At 40.9% G+C, this 19,524-nt stretch overlaps 1 protein-coding gene across 2 annotated transcripts in view; it reads left to right on the top strand.

The window, feature by feature from the left end:
* The window catches only part of FRAS1 (Fraser extracellular matrix complex subunit 1), a 522,812-nt gene that overhangs the window by 235,992 nt on the left and 267,296 nt on the right, over positions 1-19,524 (top strand). For both annotated transcript variants that reach the window (XM_044945743.2, XM_025289852.3), the window contains exons 10-14: positions 691-780; positions 2,697-2,732; positions 4,025-4,172; positions 5,893-6,036; positions 7,501-7,635. In XM_044945743.2, the coding sequence (XP_044801678.2) occupies positions 691-780; positions 2,697-2,732; positions 4,025-4,172; positions 5,893-6,036; positions 7,501-7,635 (553 nt within the window). The remainder of the gene's footprint in view (positions 1-690; positions 781-2,696; positions 2,733-4,024; positions 4,173-5,892; positions 6,037-7,500; positions 7,636-19,524) is intronic.

Genomic DNA, 19,524 nt, shown 5'->3' with positions numbered 1-19,524 from the left:
AAGTTATAGAATTCAGAATTATTTTTATAGTAAGTATTTATTATTTTATAATAAAAAATTTGGAATGATTGATTTTGATAAGTTAAAAGTGATAAAATGATGGCTTTGAAAGTTTAATATCTGCCTTCCTAGTGTGGCATTTCTTTCCTTCTTTCCTTTAATTTTTAAAATAGTGATTATGTGAATTGGATAACAGTTTCAGAATATTGAATAGAAATTAGTTTTCTGCTGTTTAATTTATGCCTGAGACTTCATCTGTGCATATAGGGATGTGCCTGATTTTGTATTCAAGGGAAAATGTTGGTGTGATTTGAGCACTGTTAATGAAATCGAATCAGAAGTTCAAACCTTGAACATAAATTTAAGGTCCTTTTCTGAAACTCATAACTTTCCATGACTACAAGATTACTTGTGGCCTTTCTTCTTCATGGGAGTTCCTGGGCATGGGTAGGAAATCATACACCAAGATCATCAGAACTGGAAAGAAAAAAACACTTCTGGAAGGTGAGCTGTATTGACTAGGCTTTTCATAGGGATATAGCACAGGGGAGATGCAATAAGTCATGAGCCAAAGCAGAGGGGTGTGTTATGGCTTTTCATTCTACTTAGGGAATTCAGCCACTTCGCAATTTAGTGCTGCTACCTGGAGATGTTAATTTGATGTGTATTTCTGCAACCTTTATTCTGCAGGGTGAAGAATTAATTCACTTAGAGGGAAAATGCTGTCCTGAATGCATTTCAAGGAATGGTTATTGTGTTTACGAAGAAAATGCAGAATTTGTGAGTATCGGGCTAATAACCGAAGACTAATAAAAATGAATCTTTGGAAATTAGTTTAATAGGGGGGCATTACCTTCTTATTTCTTTTACCCATTCACTTGTTTAACAAACATGATTGCACAATTGTGCCAGGTACTGGAGATACGGAAGCCCACACCGCAGGCAGAGCCCCTGCTCTCAGGAGCTTTTGTTTCATGGTGGGCACGTAGACAACAAACACATGTGCTGGGTGGTGACAGGCACCACTTTGAAAATAAAACAGCTGGGGAGTAACTGAGGGGAGAGAGGCGTCTTTTACTTCAGATGATGGGGGCAGTCCTCTCATGAAGAGAAATTTAAACAAAACCTGAAAGAAGATGCTGAGGAAGTGAGCCAGGGATATGTTGGAGGGGGCTACATACCAGGAAGAGGAATCAGGAAAGGAAAAAATAGTGAAGCAGAAGTGTGCTTGGCAGGTCCAAGAGACAGCAAGAAAGTGAGTTTGGCTGGAACCAAGGGAATGAGGGGGAGAGGCTCTGAGATGAGGTGCAGGAGGTAGCCTGGACCCCGGTTTCACCCGGGCACAGATGGGAGCTGCTGGACAGTCCTGAGCAGAGCAGGGCTGTGAGGGGCTTACTTGTGAGAGAGTCACATTGGCCACCATATGGGCAATTGACAAAGGAGGTGAGACGGATACTAGGTGTTCGGTTAGAAGGTTCTGCAGTAGTCTGGAGGACAGTGGTGGTGGTTTGGTCTAGGGAGGCAGTGATATAAAGCGATCAGGCTCTAGGTTTATTCTGCAGGTAGAGCTGAAAGGATTTTGATGTGTTGGATGTAGAGCAAAACTATTAGTTAAGGTTTTATTTATCCCTAGGTCTGTACTTGTTTTTTCTTCTATACCCTCAGGGAAACATATTTATCTTAATCTCTTCAAATTTGCTCTATCTTTATAGCTCTTACTTTCCATGTGGGGTTCTTGGAATGTTGATAAATTCAATGTGTTCTTAAAAGCACATCTGTTAATCACAGATACAACTGCTTCACTGACTAATCAAAGTGGGATTATCAGTATTAGGATTAGGTGCTGTGACTGGTGAACTGATTCCTACACCCTTTTCTCTTATGATCTGGGTAAATTGCACCTGTCAACTTGCCAATGTTTTGTATAAGCTGGGGATGCTGTGTGGTGTAGAGTTAAAACATGTGAGCTCTAAATTCAAACCCCGATTTTGCCACATACTGACAATGACCTTGGGCAAGTTACTTAATCCTCAGCTATAGAGATAAAAATAGTACTTATCTCATGGGTCTATTGAGATGATACATATAAAGTTAGAACAATACCTGGCATATAAAGAAGCTTAAGATTATTATTATCATCATCATGCTGTTGACATTGTTTGCTTCATATTGATACTTCATAATTTATTTACCCTTGTTTCCTAAGAATTTAGGAGATTAAAGGTTTCCTATAAATATTGAAGTTGTGTTTTCTCTCTTTATCACAGTATTAATTTTCCTGTCCATTTTCGGAGGTAAATAAAGCCCAATAGAATTCAATAAAAGCAAGTTGTTTTAAATAAGCACAAATTCCCATGATGCTGCAGTACCATAGAAGTTTCAAGAATTTGCTCTTACAAGCTTAGGTCTCTTGCCTACAAAGTCCTTCATATTGAGGGGAATTGAAGCCAGATACTCCAGCACAAAGTGAGAATAAGAATTCAAAAATATTTTCTAGGCATATTGTCTTCACCTCATATTGGTATGCTTTTCTTGTTTTTGATATATATTTTATTTATGTTCATAAACAGTGACTGAAGTTGCTTGTTACTTAGGGAAAAATGGATATTTCCTATTGAAAAAAAATGACTAGATCAGCCTAATGGTGTTTTTAGTAGTATAAAAATAAATATATTTCTGCTTTGCTTTGTTCCTAGATGTCCTCAAATGCAAGTAAAGTTAAACGTATTCCAGTAAGTATAAATTTTTAGCTTGTAGATAAATATGTACAAAATTATTTTAAGCAGTGATCTACATAAACTGTCCTGGGAAACCTTAGTGCTCAGTATTTTTGATGGTCATATTTGATGGCACTATGGTCTGGGATTAAGAATTGTAATGATAACAAAGACTGATTCATTGAACTTTTGCTAAATACTGTCACATTAATTGTTCAGAATGCTTAACATCAACTGACTTAGTAAACATTTTATCAAAACTTTATTTTAAAGTATGCCCTTTTATTCTCTTTAACAATACCTCCTTCATGTCCCCAAACATTCTGGTAGGAACATTTGTCTCTTTTCTATCTCCAGGGTGAATAGCACAGTGAGCAGAAAGGAATTGCTCTTTATAATTCACTTTGGACGCTCTGTCAAAGCACTAATGTTTATTATCATCATTTGCTTGGCTGAAAAGAATATTTAGTGTGAGAAAGCCCAGGGCACATCCACAGCCCACTGAATGTGGGTATGCGAGAGCTGTCGCTGTGAGAATACATGACCTACTGTTGCTCTTACTATAGTAACAATAAGGAAATTCAGCATTTTAACCTGCTTCCTACTGTTGTTATAAAGATTGTATTTAATGCACCTGCTAATCACCAGGTACACAGTAATCCCTTCTGGTGTTTTTGTTTTGTTTTGTTTTTGCTGAGATAGGTTGAGAAACAAGTGTTATATGCTTCTTGCATATTCTGGAAGCCCCAGAATGCTTTCACACTTTATCTTTCTGCCTCGGTTCTACTCTAAAATGAATCAATTATGAAGAAGGGGAGACGCTATCCTTTTAAATTTATAACTCTTGTTGTTCGGTCACTAAGTCATGTCCGACTCTTTGCAACCGCATAGACTGTAGCACGCCAGGCTCCTCTGGCTTCCATTGTCTCCCAGAGTTTGCTCAAATTCATGTTAACTGAGTCAGTGATACTATCTATCTCATCCGCTGCTATCCCCTTCTCCTTTTGCCTTCAATCTCTCCCAGCATCAAGGTCTTTTCCAGTAAGTTGGCTCTTCCCATCAGATGGCCAAAGGATTGGAGCTTCATCTTCAGCATCAGTCCTTGCAATGAATATTCAGGGTTGATTTCCTTTAGGATTGACTGGCTTGAACTTTTCTACTGATGTCCTGTTTCAGTTAGGTTTGGCATTGTACTAATCAGGAGCCTTCACTTTGACCCTTATGGAAATCATGCGTTCTCCACCAGCCACCTGGCTTCTGAATCTCTGCACTCTGATAACAACGTCCTTCTTTGCTGTTTCCTGCAGGAAGGAGAGAAGTGGGAGGATGGCCCTTGCAAGGTGTGTGAGTGCCGGGGGGCTCAGGTAACTTGCTACGAGCCCTCTTGTCCTCCATGCCCAGTGGCCACACTAGCCCAGGCGGTGGAGGGACAGTGCTGTCCCGATTGCACATCAGGTGGGTCCATGACCAATTTATGTCTGCTAAGCTGTCCTTACTGCCACACAATTCAGAGAGATCTCCTCTCCTCCTGCCCCTTGCTTATTTTTCTCTACTCACTCACTCAGTTTGTTTCTTAATTTTTTCTAACAAATGATGCTAATTCATCTTGGTCCATGAGTTTGCCAAACTCAGCTGATTATGAGTATGTGACCTCGCAGAAGTCATTGGTCCTCTCTGACTCTTCATGTTCTTCTTGATAAAACGGCCTTATCTTCCTTGCAAAATTATTGTGAAAATCAAATACAATAATGTTCGAAAACCTGTAAAGGCAAATATGGTTACTAGGACTGCTTCATTGTCGAAGATCAAAGAAAAATTGTTGCAAGTTTGTTATGGATGTTCATTTCTTTAAGATGAACTGTTAAACAGATGGTTCCTTTTGGAGTTCTCAAATGGCTTTTTGAAGTTGAAGGACCCATTAATTTCTTCCAAAAGAGAATTTTATCTACTTGTTCTGCAACTCTGCCTTCAAATCACCTGGGGTTGAATTAGTTCCAGTTAATAATTGTTGGCAAGCCCTGGAGTTGCTCTGGCTGAGCAGTAATTTGCCTGAGAGCTCAGGCTGCCTTGGAGAAGTGGCATTTTCTTGCACTCATATTTCATAATTAATTGTTTTCATCTGTGAGTTGCAGTTTTTCATATTGGCAGTTGCACTGTGGCACTCGACATATTTTGCCTAATCGGTGTTTCCATGAAGAGTTTATCATGGGAAAACCATGGCAGCGTCAGCGTTTCATTACTTTACGCTCACCAAAGTGACTCTTCGGGCTTTCCAAAACAAATATGTAGCGTATTATAATTTCCCAAACTTTGAAAATCAGGTCCTTGACAACTGTGAAACCTAAAAGTAGCCCTGTGCTGACAATTTACCACCAAGTTCAGTGATGATCCCAGTGACTGGTAATGAGGTTTGAAATCTTGGAGAAAAAGAAAAAAAAAATGGTGTATTTTTTTAAGAATATAATAACTGTTTTTCAGCAGCGTAGGTTTTATGTTTTAACCTTTATGCACATCAAAGGTTAGGAAAAACTTCTAGGAAATTATAAATCATTGAATCTGCTTAAATCATCTATCATGGAACTAGTCAATCCTGTTTCTAGAGGTATTCTAGGAGGAGACAGAAGCATGAAAAGGCCTAATTTGGTAATGTTTTTAATGTTTTTACTTTGCGGACACAGTGATTGTATTTCAAACAAGGAGCAATTCATTGAAATCAATTTTGCTATTTGGAGTCCTTTTTCATTCCCAGAGTTTTCTCCATATTTTTTACAGATCCTCTATAACCCTTTTCATGCATAAAACCTATACTGTTGAAAAACAGTTATTTTCTTTTTAAAAAAATACAGCCACTTTTTTCTTCTTTTTCTCCAAGATTTCAAACCTCATTACCAGTCATTGGGATCATCACTGAACTTGGTGGTAAATTGTCAGCAAAGGGCTAGTTTGGTATTGTTTTTAATGTCTTCACTTTGGACACAGTGTTTTTCAGACACGGAGCAATTCCTTGAAATCTTACATTGAAATCAGTTTTGCTATTTGGAGTCCTTTCTCATACACACTCAGAGTTTTCTCGATACGCTATACAGATCCATATACCCCATAAATCCCTTGTTAGAAGGAGGTAAGAGAAATGATATGGTCTTTACTGAGTTCTCTTCTTTGTCCTTGATCATAGTTCGTTGCCACCCAGACTGCTTGACCTGCTCTCAGTCTCCAGACCACTGTGACCTCTGCCAGGATCCCACCAAGTTGCTGAGGAATGGACAATGTGTGCACAGCTGTGGTCTGGGGTTTTACCAAGCTGGTGCTCTCTGTTTAGGTACGGCTCCAGGCAGACTACCCAGGGAGGGACTGAGGCTCACTGGGATCCTGGATGGGGTCATGGTGCAGGAAATGCACAACTTCCAAAAACCATGAGAAGAGGGTGATGTCATCCGTAGGCTCCTTGACCTCTCTACACCCATCTCACATTTGATGAGTGTTTCCACACTTACCAGGAGGTATTAAGAGATGATGGGGCAGTCAGATGTTTACTAGGTAGTCATGGCTGGATTTCTCACTTTCAAGGATAGTCATCAGTTAATCCAAGATAGAACTTCAGAGGTAACATGACCTTCGAGAACACTTACTAGAACTTTATTGTTTTGCTAATGGGGAATCTGCGGACCAGAGAATGAGCTGGCTTGCTTAATATCACGCAGATAATTGGTAACAGACCTTACCTCTTGTGGGTTACCAGAGGATCCAGAGGGGGTTCATGTGCGTTTCAGAATTCTTATAGTACGTGTGGGGCTTCCGAGGTGGCACTATTGATAGAGAACCCGTCTGCAGGAGATGTGAGAGATGCGGGCTCGATCCCTGGTTCAGAAGGATCTCCTGGAGAAAGAAATAGCTACCCACTTCAATATCCTTGCCTGGAGAATCCCACGGACAGAGGAGCCTGGTGGGCTACAGTCCATAGGGTCACACAGAATCAGGCACCACTGAATCACATAATACATATGAGAGGGAGCTCTTACTGGGAGAATTTGGCTTGGTTGAGGCCAAATCATAGTTACTTTTTCTCCTATCTCTAACTCAGGGGGTTAATTATCCATTTTAGAATGTGTAGGTTTACACCCTGGCTGTGAGTATAACCTCTCTGCACCTCAGCATTCTTACCTGTAAAGCGGGGTGATTCTGGTACCTTCCTTAGGAGGCATTGTGAGGACTACATGTGTGAGTACACGTCAAGTGCCTAGAACAGTGTCTAGGATGTTGTTAGATCTTGATAAAAGTCAACTACTTTTATTATTTTTGTAGTTATTCACTTCTGCCTACTCTCCTGATTCATAATCTTCAACTGTCTTGGAAGTTATTTATATTTCTGAATAAGGGGTATTCTTGTAAATGATTGAGTGAGAAAGCTATTGGGGGCAAATGGATAAGAGAAGAGCAAGACCCTTGAGCCTAACTGCCTGGCTTCCAATGCCAGCTTCATGTGACCTTGATCTCGAGCAGGTTATTTTACCTCCGTGAGGTTGCTCGTCATTTGTAACATTGGGATTGATACTCTATCTCATAGTGTTGTTGTGAAGATTAAATGCGCTTATATACGTAAAGCACTTCACGCATTGCCTGGCATGAAATATATGCTGTGTAAATGAAGGCAGGTAGAGTTGTTTTCCTGCCTTTCTGATTCTCTGTGTCTCCAGAATTGGGCTGTGTCGGAACTGGCACAAGGGCAGCGCACTTGAACTAATGAGAGGTTCCCTTTCTCTTTCTCCCACGCTTGTCGAGCCAGCCTGCCAGCCACAGTGCTCCACCTGCACCAGTGGGCTCGAGTGCTCATCCTGCCAGCCTCCCCTGCTGATGCAGCAGGGCCAGTGTGTGTCCACCTGTGGGATCGGCTTCTACCAAGACCGCCACTCCTGTGCAGGTAAGCCCTGACCCGCCATGGTCAGGCAGGCCACCGAGAAAGCCACCCCCTGCCCCCAAACTACCTGGGGCCACCCAGAGCTATAAGCAGCTTTTCAAGTAGGAGAAGAAATTCTGAATGTGATTCCTGTTGGCATGAGAACAGTAGACGAGAGACCTGACAAACAGCGTTTTTATAATTTTATTAGTGCTTTAGTGATGTACATTGTGATATGATTTCTAGAAGTCCTTTTGTGCATATCTGGGGGCCCTGGGACAGTATCTGATGAGCATTATACTTTGACTCAGGCTTCCCAGGTGGCTCAGATGGTAAAGAATCTGCCTGCAATGCAGGAGACCTGGGTCTGATCGCTGGGTCAGGAAGATCCCCTGGAAAAGGGAATGGCTACCCACTGCAGTATTCTTGGCTGGGAAATCCCATGGACAGAGGAGCCTGGTGGGCTACAGTCCTTGGGGTTGCAAAGAGTCGGACACAACTTAGCAACTCAACAACGACAAAGTACTTTGGCTCAGATTGAAATTTTAAAAAGTTGTTAAGTCAGATTCCTTTATGGTATAAGAACACAGGACTTAAATGAAGAGGAACTATATTTATATATTTTTAAGCTTTACTTTCACTTAGAGAGGGAGTAACAGAAACAAGAAACTTGGGCAAATAAAATTAGGCTTTTAAGTTTGCTCCTACTTTAGTATCTCCCTACTTAGCATATGTATTAGTATTTATTACTTTGGTAGCTTTATGTGCCTAATTTTTGGTTTTTAAAATTTTATTTATTTATTTTGTGGCTGTTTGTTCTTCATTGCTGCTCATGGGCTTTCTCTAGTTGCTACGAGCGGGGCCGCTCTTTAGTTGCGATGTGCAGGCTGGGCTTCTCATTGGAGTGACTTCTCTTGTTGTGGAGCCTGCATCCTAAAGCACTTGGTCTTCAGTAGTTCTGGTGCATGGGCTTAGTTGCCCTGTGGCATGTGACATCTTCCTGGACCAGGGATTGAACCCATGTCTCTTACGTTGGCAGGTGGATTCTTAACCACTGGATCACCAGAGAAGTCCTTGTTTATATTTTTAACTCTATATTTTTTATTACAATCTAGTTGAAATTCTAGTATCTTAACCGTCTCTGGAGGTGGGAATAGTCATAATATGATTTAATTTATTTTTTATACATGACTATTTTTTCAATAGTGATTATAATCATGGGTATAAGTAAAAGAGTAAATGTATAAAGAATTTTTTTAAATGCAGAAATAGAGGGAGGTGTGATGGTGAGAACAAAGAAAAGGACAGAATCCTAAGTTTGTCTTTTGAAAGAGAGAGAGAGTCAGGTGTGCCCAGAACCTAAGGCAGGGTGTGCAGTGGCAGGAAAACCTGGGGAGGCAGATGGACCAGAGGGTGGGTCTTGGGTGTCATCCCAGAGAACTGTGATAGCTGCATTCTGCAGCTGAGCCAAAGGGCAGGGATGTTACAGGAATCAGGAGATAGGCCAGTCTGAGGATCAGCTAGTAGGCTCCTTTTTTTTCATGTCCTTGGTTAGATTTTCAGAAAAGTCGGAGGGAAAATGGTAAAACAGAATCAGTGCTATCTAGGCTATCTAAGTAATAAAAGCAATTTACATGTCCACTTATGGATAAGCAGATAAACAAAATATAGCCTGTTTATGCAGTGGAATATTATTCAGCCTTAAAAAAAAAGAAAATCTTCCATATGAGACAGTACGGTTGAATTGGGGACATTGTACTAAATGAAATAAGCCAGTCACAGAAGGATGGATGCTCTATAATACCCCTTATTTGAGGTATCTTGGTTTTCCTGATGACTCAGTGGTAAGTAAAGAACCCGCCTGCCACTGCAGGAGATCCAGGTTCCATCCCTGGGTCAGGATGATCCCCTGGAGAAGGAAATGGCAACCCACTGAAGTATTCCTGCCTGAGAAATCCCCATGGACAGAGGAGCCCGGCGGGCTACAGTCCATGGGGTCCAAAAAGAGTCGGACATGATTTTGGTGACTAAACAACGATGACATAGTGAAGTATCTAACATAACAAAACTAACAGAAGCAGAGAGTAGAAGGGCAGTTGCCATCGGCAAAAAAAAAAAAAAAATGGATTCCTGCAGTTCAGCAAGTCTGAAATTTTGGTTGTGCAAGATGAATAAATTTAGTGATCTGCTGGAAAAAAGGAGAGTTAGTGCATGGTATTCTTTAGGTGTGCAGGCTGAATGAGCTCCAAGGCCAGGTGAAAGTCCCTCATGGAGGAGACTGCTGGCTGTCTCCACTCCTGGTCATGGTTATGGGCAGAATCCACAGGACTGTGGAAACCACCTTGAAAGGAAACTCTGGTACTGTGTGTGCCGTGTGGATGTGGGGATAGTGGGCCTGGAGCCAGTCACATTACAGAAAGGGAAGCATCCTGGCTTCTGAGTCTGACACAGGGGCTTTTTGAGATCTGGAAGAATTCTTTATTTCTGTATCCCCAGCATCAAGGGCTGCACGAAGGGTTCAGATTTGTTTGGCATTTGTTGAGTAAGTGTTTGAGTGATGAAGGAACGTCCTACCCCTTGGTGGCCCTTGAAGGACCAGCTTTTTGATAGCAGTGGCAGCCACAAAAGAGAAAAGAACTCTTAATGTTTATTGCAATCCCGTTCTATTTACTGGTTATTTTAGAAAAGGTTTAAAGTGGGTGCATATGAACGCTTTTTTAAGTGTCTAATGGTTCGGCAATTTAGGTAAACTGCTGAAATTTCAATTTGATGAAATTATTGAATGTCTTCTTTATTCCTTTCTTCTATCCCATCAAAGAGACCTCCTGCTAGCACTCTTGCAACAGATTTGCCTTTGAAAGGGAAGTAACTCCCTCTAGATTTTATTTTCCCCCCATACCTCCTCCACCCTGGCCAAATGTCCCACATACATGTTTACGTTTTTCTTTTTTTGGCCACTTTCCTTCCTCCCAAGCCCAGTGTTTTAATTGGTGTTGTTAATGAGGCTTCAGGGCACTTTGAAATGGGTAATGTTTCATTTGATTACTGGTTTACGTAGCTGGCTGCTTCCACATTCCATCCACATGCCCATACACAAATGCCTTAGTAGAAAGTTGCTGGGAAAATTTGTTCATGCTCCCTCCAGGGAATTAAACCAATTTGCTTTAGTTCAGCCTGGTTGCATTTTTATGCATAAAATGAGAAGAAAAAAGAAAGCAAGAGGAGAGAGAGAAGAAAGAGAACGATCTTAAAAAATTAAGGCTAAACTTGTGATCAATTTCCATATACTCGTTTGATGGTAAGATTGCCCAAATAATCTTTCCAAATAAACTTTCTCATTATCAGAATTTTTTTTTTTTTTTTGCAATATTTGTGCTTTGCACCATTTTGGGTGTTTTTTCACCACCGACCTTAGAAGTTGATCAACCAGTGCTCATTCAGAAAGTGCTAAACTTTTCAAAATGAAGCCTGCCATTTTATGGTTTTTCTGGATTGATTCCTTGTGCCAGAATCATTTATGTTCTGGCTGGCATTAATTGCCACTTTATTGACCCATCAAAAGCAAAAGAAAGTGAACATGTGCTGAGGGAACTCATTACCAGAAATTAGCTGATTAATATTCATACTCATCATGTAGAATATGAGACAGAATGAGAAATTCGAGGCAGACCTAAGAGGCACATAGACCCATGACTCTTCAAGAAAAGAGTCGAGAAAGTAAACCAGAGGGAGGTAAAAGAAGGGCCTGAGTCCTACCTGAGAACCACATCCTTAGGGGCTTTTATCATTGTTTCTTTTCCCTTTAGTTTTGTGGTATAGACACACATATACTCATATGCCTATAAACATGTACATGTGTACATATATTCACATTATTGTTATAATCTTGTGCTTGATTAAACTGAATAACATAATTATAAATCACATTTTGTGTCCCCCACCAGTCAGTGCTTCAACTTGAGAGTTTAATGCTTTGATCACTTTACCTGAAGGCTCAACACCACCCAGGCTTTATATCCATCTAAATTGGAGATAGACAATCTGGAAGTTGTCTCTGTCCCACAGCAGAGAGGGCCAAGGAGTAATCACCCTCCTGATGCCCAGAACTCACCCTTTAGCTGTGGCACTCAGGCATCTGCCTTAACCCCTTTACTTCTTTTGGTGCCAACTAGATCTGGTCTAACATTCCTTTTTGACCCCATGGACATCAGGTCCTAGTATTGAGTTTCTACTGTGGTTCCTGCTGCTTGTCCTGTTGTGACCCATTTCCAGGAATTAACAGCCCATCTCTTAACCCTGACCACATGGTCAAGCTTGACCCCTGTATGGATGTTGTTTGCCCCCCCTCTATGGCACGTGGCCTTGTACCCTTCCACCATGGCTGTTGGGTACCGCTTGTCCTAGACTTACTGTCTTCTTTCTACCAGAGTGGTAGTTTCATTACCTCTTCTTAAAAACCTTGGTATTCAATCTAAATCTGGATCCAGACTGAGCTTGCCTGTCCTAAGAACATTCTTTCTTGTCTGTGTCACCCCTCTTTTCAATCAACTTCTGTCTCACTCTGGTGGGACTGTTAAACTGTGCACATAGATCATAGATATAAGAGCCCACAAGAAGTTAGAACAACTACATTAACACACCCCATAGAAGATTAGTTTGAAATGAATAGCTCAAGACTGTTGACTCTGAGTAGAGAAAGAGTAGAATTTAGCCCATTTTTCAATATGTATCACAAGGTTGGAGGATGGAGCTGTGTGTGCCCCTGGCAGGTGCTGCCTTCACTCTGCAGACCCAGAGATGGGAGGGAGGGTGACACCTTGCTCAAGTGGAGACAAACCACCGGGATTCCGATCTGCTTCAAACAGCCTGTTCTTTAACTCTGTGTTTCAATTGCTTGTGGCTAACTGGTCCCATCACTTCATGGGAAATAGATGGGGAAACAGTGGAAACAGTGTCAGACTTTATTTTTTGGGGCTCCAAAATCACTGCAGATGGTGACTGCAGCCATGAAATTAAAAGACACTTACTCCTTGAAAGGAAAGTTATGTCCAACCTAGATAGCATATTCAAAAGCAGAGACATTACTTTGCCAACAAAGGTTCGTCTAGTCAAGGCTATGGTTTTTCCTGTGGTCATGTATGGATGTGAGAGTTGGACTGTGAAGAAGGCTGAGCACCAAAGAATTGATGCTTTTGAACCGTGGTGTTGGAGAAGACTTGAGAGTCCCTTGGACTGCAAGGAGATCCAACCAGTCCATTCTAAAGGAGATCAGCCCTGGGATTTCTTTAGAAGGACTGATGCTAAAGCTGAAACTCCAGTACTTTGGCCACCTCATGCGAAGAGTTGACTCATTGGAAAAGACCCTGATGCTGGGAGGGATTGGGGGCAAGAGGAGAAGGGGATGACAGAGGATGAGATGGCTGGATGGCATCACTGACTTGATGGACGTGAGTCTGGGTGAACTCCGGGAGTTGGTAATGGACAGGGAGGCCTGGTGTGCTGCGATTCATGGGGTCGCAAGGAGTCAGACATGACTGAGCGACTGAACTGAACTGAACTGAAAGCGGAGGCAGTAATGTCTACCACACAGCATTGTTGTGTGGATTAAATGAGTGAATTCACATGTGTCAATTAGGATGACAGCTGGCACCTGGAAACCCTCCATGTATATTTGGAGACTTGGATTTCTGCTTTCCATTGTCCGTCTTTCCTGTTCTTTGTCCCCAACCCCATTTATCCTCTGTTGACTACTGCTCGAGATCTAGAGAATATGAAGATAAATAAGGCTCCATGTTTGCCTGTAGTGAGCTGGCAATCAAGGCAGGGTTAGCTGCTGCTTTGAAGAGATGTGAAAAAAACACTAACATAGAAACCTATGTAACTCATTCTATATAGGATTGTTGTGTGGTCTTAGATTTTGAAACTTAAAGAATCAAGCAACTGAACAGTTTTTAGGTTTGTGTGAGGGCATCATTTTGAATCTCAACGCTACCCCTTTTTTCTGTATGTTTGGGCAAGTCATTTAAGCACCTTGAGCCTCAGTTTTCTCAGCTATAAAATGGGGTTAATATTTACTTTAAGCCATTAATATGAAGGTTAGAAAAGATGTTTGAAAATGTAAATATATTATGACTGACACATGGTATGTGGCCAGTGCATGCTTGCTAAGTCACTTCAGTTGTGTCCAACTCTTTGCAACCCTATGGCTTGTAGTGCTCCAGGCTCCTCCATGCATGGGATACTCCAGTCAAGAATACTGGAGTGGGTTGCCATGCCCTCCTCCAGGGGATCTTTCCCACCCAGGGATCGAACCTGTGTTTCTTACTTTTCCTGCATTGGCAGGTGGGTTCTTTACCTCTAGCACCAACTGGGAACATCATATGCATGTTCAAACATCTGGTATTCTACAGCAATTATGATTTCTCACGTAGCTGCTGAATGTCTTGTAAGGATATATATACACTGCTTCAAGTGATAGTCCCGTCTCCTCCACTCTGTTTATGCAACAAGTATTTGCTGAGGCTCTTCCATGTCCCAGGCACTAGGAGACTGCAGTGAAGTGAGAAAAAAACACGCTATGGTTCAGGATTAGGTTCTCAACTGGAGCAGAGTGTCATTAAATAAGTAAATACATTGCTTCAAATAGTTACCACTATATGAATCCATTTCTTTCAGTGCTATACAGTTTAAAAGTCTATTGTAGAAAGTGAGTGATTATTGAGGCAAGGGCAGATCTTATCCTTCTGAATTCCCCACAATGCTAGGTACATATAAGACACTTTGCAACAATTTTTGATTGAAAAAAAAAAGTTTTTAAACCACTGCACAGAGGAGAAAATAGAAGAGTGTACAGGCATGCCTAGACTCTGGCTTCCTGGTAACCTGACTTCCATTTAGCTTCTATTATTTACTCCCTGTCAGCAGTTTCTAACTAGGCATGGCCTCAGGAAAATTACAGAATCTTATTTTTTCCCCACCCCTCTTTTTCTTGTCTTTATTTGACTCTTCTCTAAGATAACTGGGTGCCTTGTGAGTGCTGAAATGGTGATTCTTTTTGTTTAATTAATTAATTTATTTTAATTGGAGGCTAATTACTTTATAATATTGTGGTGGTTTTTGCCATACATCGACATGAATCGGCCATGGGTGTACATGTGCCCCACTATCCTGAACCTCCCTCTTACCTCCCTCCCCATCCCATCCCTCTGGGTTGTCCCAGAGCACCAGCTTTGAGTTCCCTGCTTCATTCATTGAACTGGCACTGGTCATCTATTTTACATATGGCTTTTTTTTTTTCCCCAATGTCTCGTGATATTTCTTTATTTTTTAAAATTATTTATTTTGATTGGAGGCTAATTACTTTACAATATTGTGGTGGTTTTTGCCATACATTGACATGAGTCATCCATGGGGGTACATGTGTCCCTCTGTCCCGAACCCCTCTCCCCCATCCCTCCCCATCCCATCCCTCTGGGTTGTCCCACTGCACCAGGTTTGAGGGCCTTGTTTCATGTTTGACTGGTCATCTATTTTACATATGGTAATATACATGTTTCAATGCTATTCTCTCAAATCATCCCACCCTCGTCTTCTCCCACAGAGTCCAAAAGTCTATTCTTTATATCTGTGTCTCTTTTGCTGTCTTGCATATAGGGTTGTAATTACCATCTTTCTAAATTCTATATATATGCATTAATATACTGTATTGGACCCACTCCAGTGTTCTTGCCTGGAGAATCTCAGGGACAGGGGAGCCTGGTGGGCTGCTGTCTATGGGGTCACACAAAGTCAGACATGACTGAAGTGACTTAGCATAGCATAGCATAATAGCATAGCATACTGTATTGGTATTTCTCTTTCTGGCTTACTTCACTCTGTATAATAGGCTCCAGTTTCATCTACATCACTAGAACTGACTCAAATGTGTTTTTTTAGAGCTGAGTAGCATTTTATTGTATATATGTACCACAACTTCCTTATCCATTTTTCTGCCAATGGACATCTAGGTTGCTTCTATGTCCTAGCTGTTGTAAACAGTGCTGCAATGAACATTGGGGTACATGTGTCTCTTTCAGTTCTGGTTTCCTCGGTGTGTATGCCTAGCAGTGGGATTGCTGGGTCGTATGGCAGCTCTATTTTCAGTTTTTTAAGGAAAGGGTGTGTAAGAGGGTTCCCTTTTCTCCACACCCTCTCCAGCATTTATTGTTTGTAGACTTTTTGATGGCAGCCATTCTGACTGGCATGAGATGGTACCTCACTGTGGTTTTGATTTGCATTTCTCTGATAATGAGTGATGTTGAGCATCTTTTCATGTGTTTGTTAGCCATCTGTATGTCTTCTTTGGAGAAATGTCTGTTTGGTTCTTTGGCCCATTTTTTAATTGGGTCATTTATTTTTCTGGTATTGAGCTGCATGAACTGCTTGTGTATTTTGGAGATTAATTCTTTGTCAGCTGCTTTGTTTGCTGTTATTTTCTCCTATTCTGAAGGCTGCCTTTTCCCCTTGCTTATAGGTTCCTTCATTGTGCAAAAGCCTTTACGTTCAATGAGGTCCTATTTGTTTATTTTTGTTTTTATTTCCATTACTCTGGGAGGTGGGTCATAGATGATCTTGCTGTGATTCATGTCAGAGAGTGTTCTGCCTATGTTTTCCTCTAAGAGTTTTATAGCTTCTGGTCTTACATTTGGGTCTTTAATCCATGTAGAGTTTATTTTTGTGTATGGTGTTAAAAAGTGGTCTGGTTTCATACTTTTACAGGTGGTTGACCAGTTTTCCCAGCACCACTTGTTAAAGACATTGTCTTTTCTCCAGTGTATATTTTTGCCCTCTTTGGCAAAGATAAGGTGTCCATAGGTGCGCGGATTTATCTCTGGGCTTTCTGTTTTGTTCCATTGACCTGTATTTCTGTCTTTGTGCCAGTACCATACTGTCTTGATGACTGTAGCTTTGTAGTATAGTCTGAAGTCAGGCAGATAGATTCCTCCAGTTCCATTCTTCTTTTTCAAGATTGCTTTTGCTATTCAGGGTTTTTTGTGTTTCCATACAAATTGTGAAATTATTTGCTCTAATTCTGTGACTAATACCATTGGTAGCTTGATAGGGATTGCATTTAATCTCTAGATTGCTTTGGGTAGTATACTCATTTTCACTATATTGATTCTTCCAGTCCAGGAATATGGTATATTTCTCCATCTATTTGTGTCATCTTTGATTTCTTTCTTCAGTGTTCTATAGTTTTCTACATATAAGTCTTTTGTTTTTTTAGGTAAATTTACTCCTCAGCATTTTATTCTTTTCGTTGCAATGGTAAATGGGATTGTTTCCTTAATTTCTCTTTCTATTTTCTCATTGTTAGTGTATAGGAATGCAAGGGATTTATGTGTATTAATTTTGTATCCTGCAACTTTACTGTATGCATTTATTAGCTCTAGTAATTTTCTGGTGGTGCCTTTAGGGTTTTCTATATAGAGGATCATGTCACCTGCAAACAGTGAGAGTTTTACTTCTTCTTTTCCAATATGTTTCCTTTTATTTCTTTTTCTTTTCTGATTGCTGTGGCTAGGACTTCCAAAACTATGTTGAATAGTAGTGGTGAGAGTGGGCACCCTTGTCTTGTTCCTGATTTTGGAAGTTCAGTTCAGTTCAGTCACTTAGTCGTGTCTGACTCTTGAGATTTTGGAAGAAATGCTTTCAATTTTTCACCATTGAGGATAATATTTGCTGTAGGTTTGTTGTATATGGCTTTTATTATGTTGAGGTGTATTCCTTCTATGCCTGCTTTCTGGAGATTTTTTTATCATAAATGAGTGTTGAATTTTGTCAAAGGCTTTCTCTGCACCTACTGAGATAATCATATGGTTTTTATCTTTTAATTTGTTAATATGGTGAATCACATTGATTGCTTTGTGAACATTGAAGAATCCTTGCATCCCTGGGATAAATCCCACTTGGTCATGATGTATAATCTTTTTAATATGTTGTTGGATTCTGTTTTCTAGAATTTTATTGAGGATTTTTGCATCTATGTTCATCAGTGATACTGGCCTCTAGTTGAAACGGTAATTCTTTAAAAAAAAAAATAAAAACTTGTCCCTGGAACTTGGTTGGTATCCATGAGGTATTTTAAGCCACTCAGAAGGGACGGCAATAGGATTGTCCTTCTAGAATGTTCTTTTCCTGAGTAAGCTAGACCCAGTGAAGCAGATGACAGTGGTATTCCAAATCCCCTCCCTCTCTGTACATTCTTGTAAATGATAAATTGAGAGAGGAAGGAAAAAGCAGCTGGTGGTACTTTGCCTGGGACCTCTGCTCTATCAGGCTTCAACAGACTGTGTTTGGCATTTGTCTGTGCTGCTTATAGGACTTTGCTGTGCAGGCCAAAGACAGATGATGGAACAGACGTATCACATACCAGCAGAGAAAGCTCGCTGCAAGTACAAGGGAGTTTATCTTCCAGACAGATCCCATTCTTCCTGACACATCTGAACCCTCAAATATTTCAGCTATGGATTACAAAGTAATGACAAGTTTTCTGGCTTTCTGCCCAGTTCCTAGGGTTCTCAGTTATTTCAGCTAGACTGTACGGCATATGTTTGTACATTCCTTCTCTCTCTTCCCCGTCCCCCACCACCAGCACCCTCCATGTTCCGCCCTCCCCTCCCTTTTTATGCCACCCACAGGTAACCCAGTGCCTCCATGCTAATCGCCACCCAGTTCCGAGCAGGCTGTGCAAGTGTGGCCAGGAAGTCTGGGCACCATTGAAAGCTTGATATGGGCTGGTGGGTCCCTCCTTTGGCTGTTTAGTTTTTATAGACAAGTAGACTCAAGGTATTGCTAGAAAAATCAATATCCATTTAATTTACACAGGCTGAAGAAAACCCCAGGGAGTTCACGGTTGCCAGCGGTCACCGTGGATGAGTGCAATCTGAGAATTCCCTTTGGCTGTCAAGTCCAGCGTAGGTGGTCACTGCATTTGAAAATCTTCAGGGTGTGCTGGGTTGTAGATTTAGAAGGACAGGTATAGGGGCAGCAGACAGAAAAGATAACCTGAGAAGTGTTACTGGTGAAAGGAATGTCTGCCTTCATCCTCTGACTTATGTGCCTTTGAAGAGCCAGCCTGCTTGTAAATCTCTCTCCATGTGGATTTGCCGAAGCCTCCTTCAGCTGGAAAGTTGCTCCTTCCATTCAAGCTCTCTGTCTATGGAAGACCCTGCTAAAAATATAAATACGTTACCCAAGATGGGTGAATCATTCAGCTGTATCATGAATGTGGTTAATAGATTAACTACCTATTTACCCAGCTTGTGCCTTAGAGGAAATGACTGCAGGCTTTTTTTTTCTCTTTTAGTAATTTTTTTCTGTAAGCACCAAATGAATTCATCTAATAAAGTCAGTAAAATTCAAGGTGCATAAAATCTGTGAAAACCCCTGACTCAAGCTCTCCCAAATCATGGCTGTTAGTAATTTGGTGAATGCCTTCCTAATTTATGTAGTTTTTGTGTGTTGTGCACACACACACATACAGATGAATTTATTTTTTCAAAAGTAAAGTCACACTATCTATATAGTTTTATCACCTGCTTTTCCCATGTTATTTGTCATCCTTCTACAGTGTCTTTTGAAACCTGTTGTATAACTTTTGATCTGTGGCTCTGCAAGAATTCATTGAGCTAATCCTCTGTTGTTTGACATTTCTTCCTAATTTTTCTATTATCATAAATAACCACAATGTAAATATTTTTAATAGAATTGTGGTTAAAGAATCTGCCTGCAATGCGGAGCAGCTGAGTTCAATCCCTGGATTAGGAAGATTCCCTGGAGTAAGGCATGGCAACCCACTCCAGTATTCTTGCCTGGAGAATCCCATGGACAGAGGAGCCTGGAGGGCTGCATTCCAGGGGGTCGCAAAGAGTT

Source organism: Bubalus bubalis, chromosome 7 (genome assembly GCF_019923935.1).
Source record: "Bubalus bubalis isolate 160015118507 breed Murrah chromosome 7, NDDB_SH_1, whole genome shotgun sequence".
Taxonomy (NCBI): Eukaryota; Metazoa; Chordata; class Mammalia; order Artiodactyla; family Bovidae; genus Bubalus; species Bubalus bubalis.
Note: the sequence above shows the minus strand (reverse complement) of the source record. Positions and strands in the feature narration are given on the sequence as shown.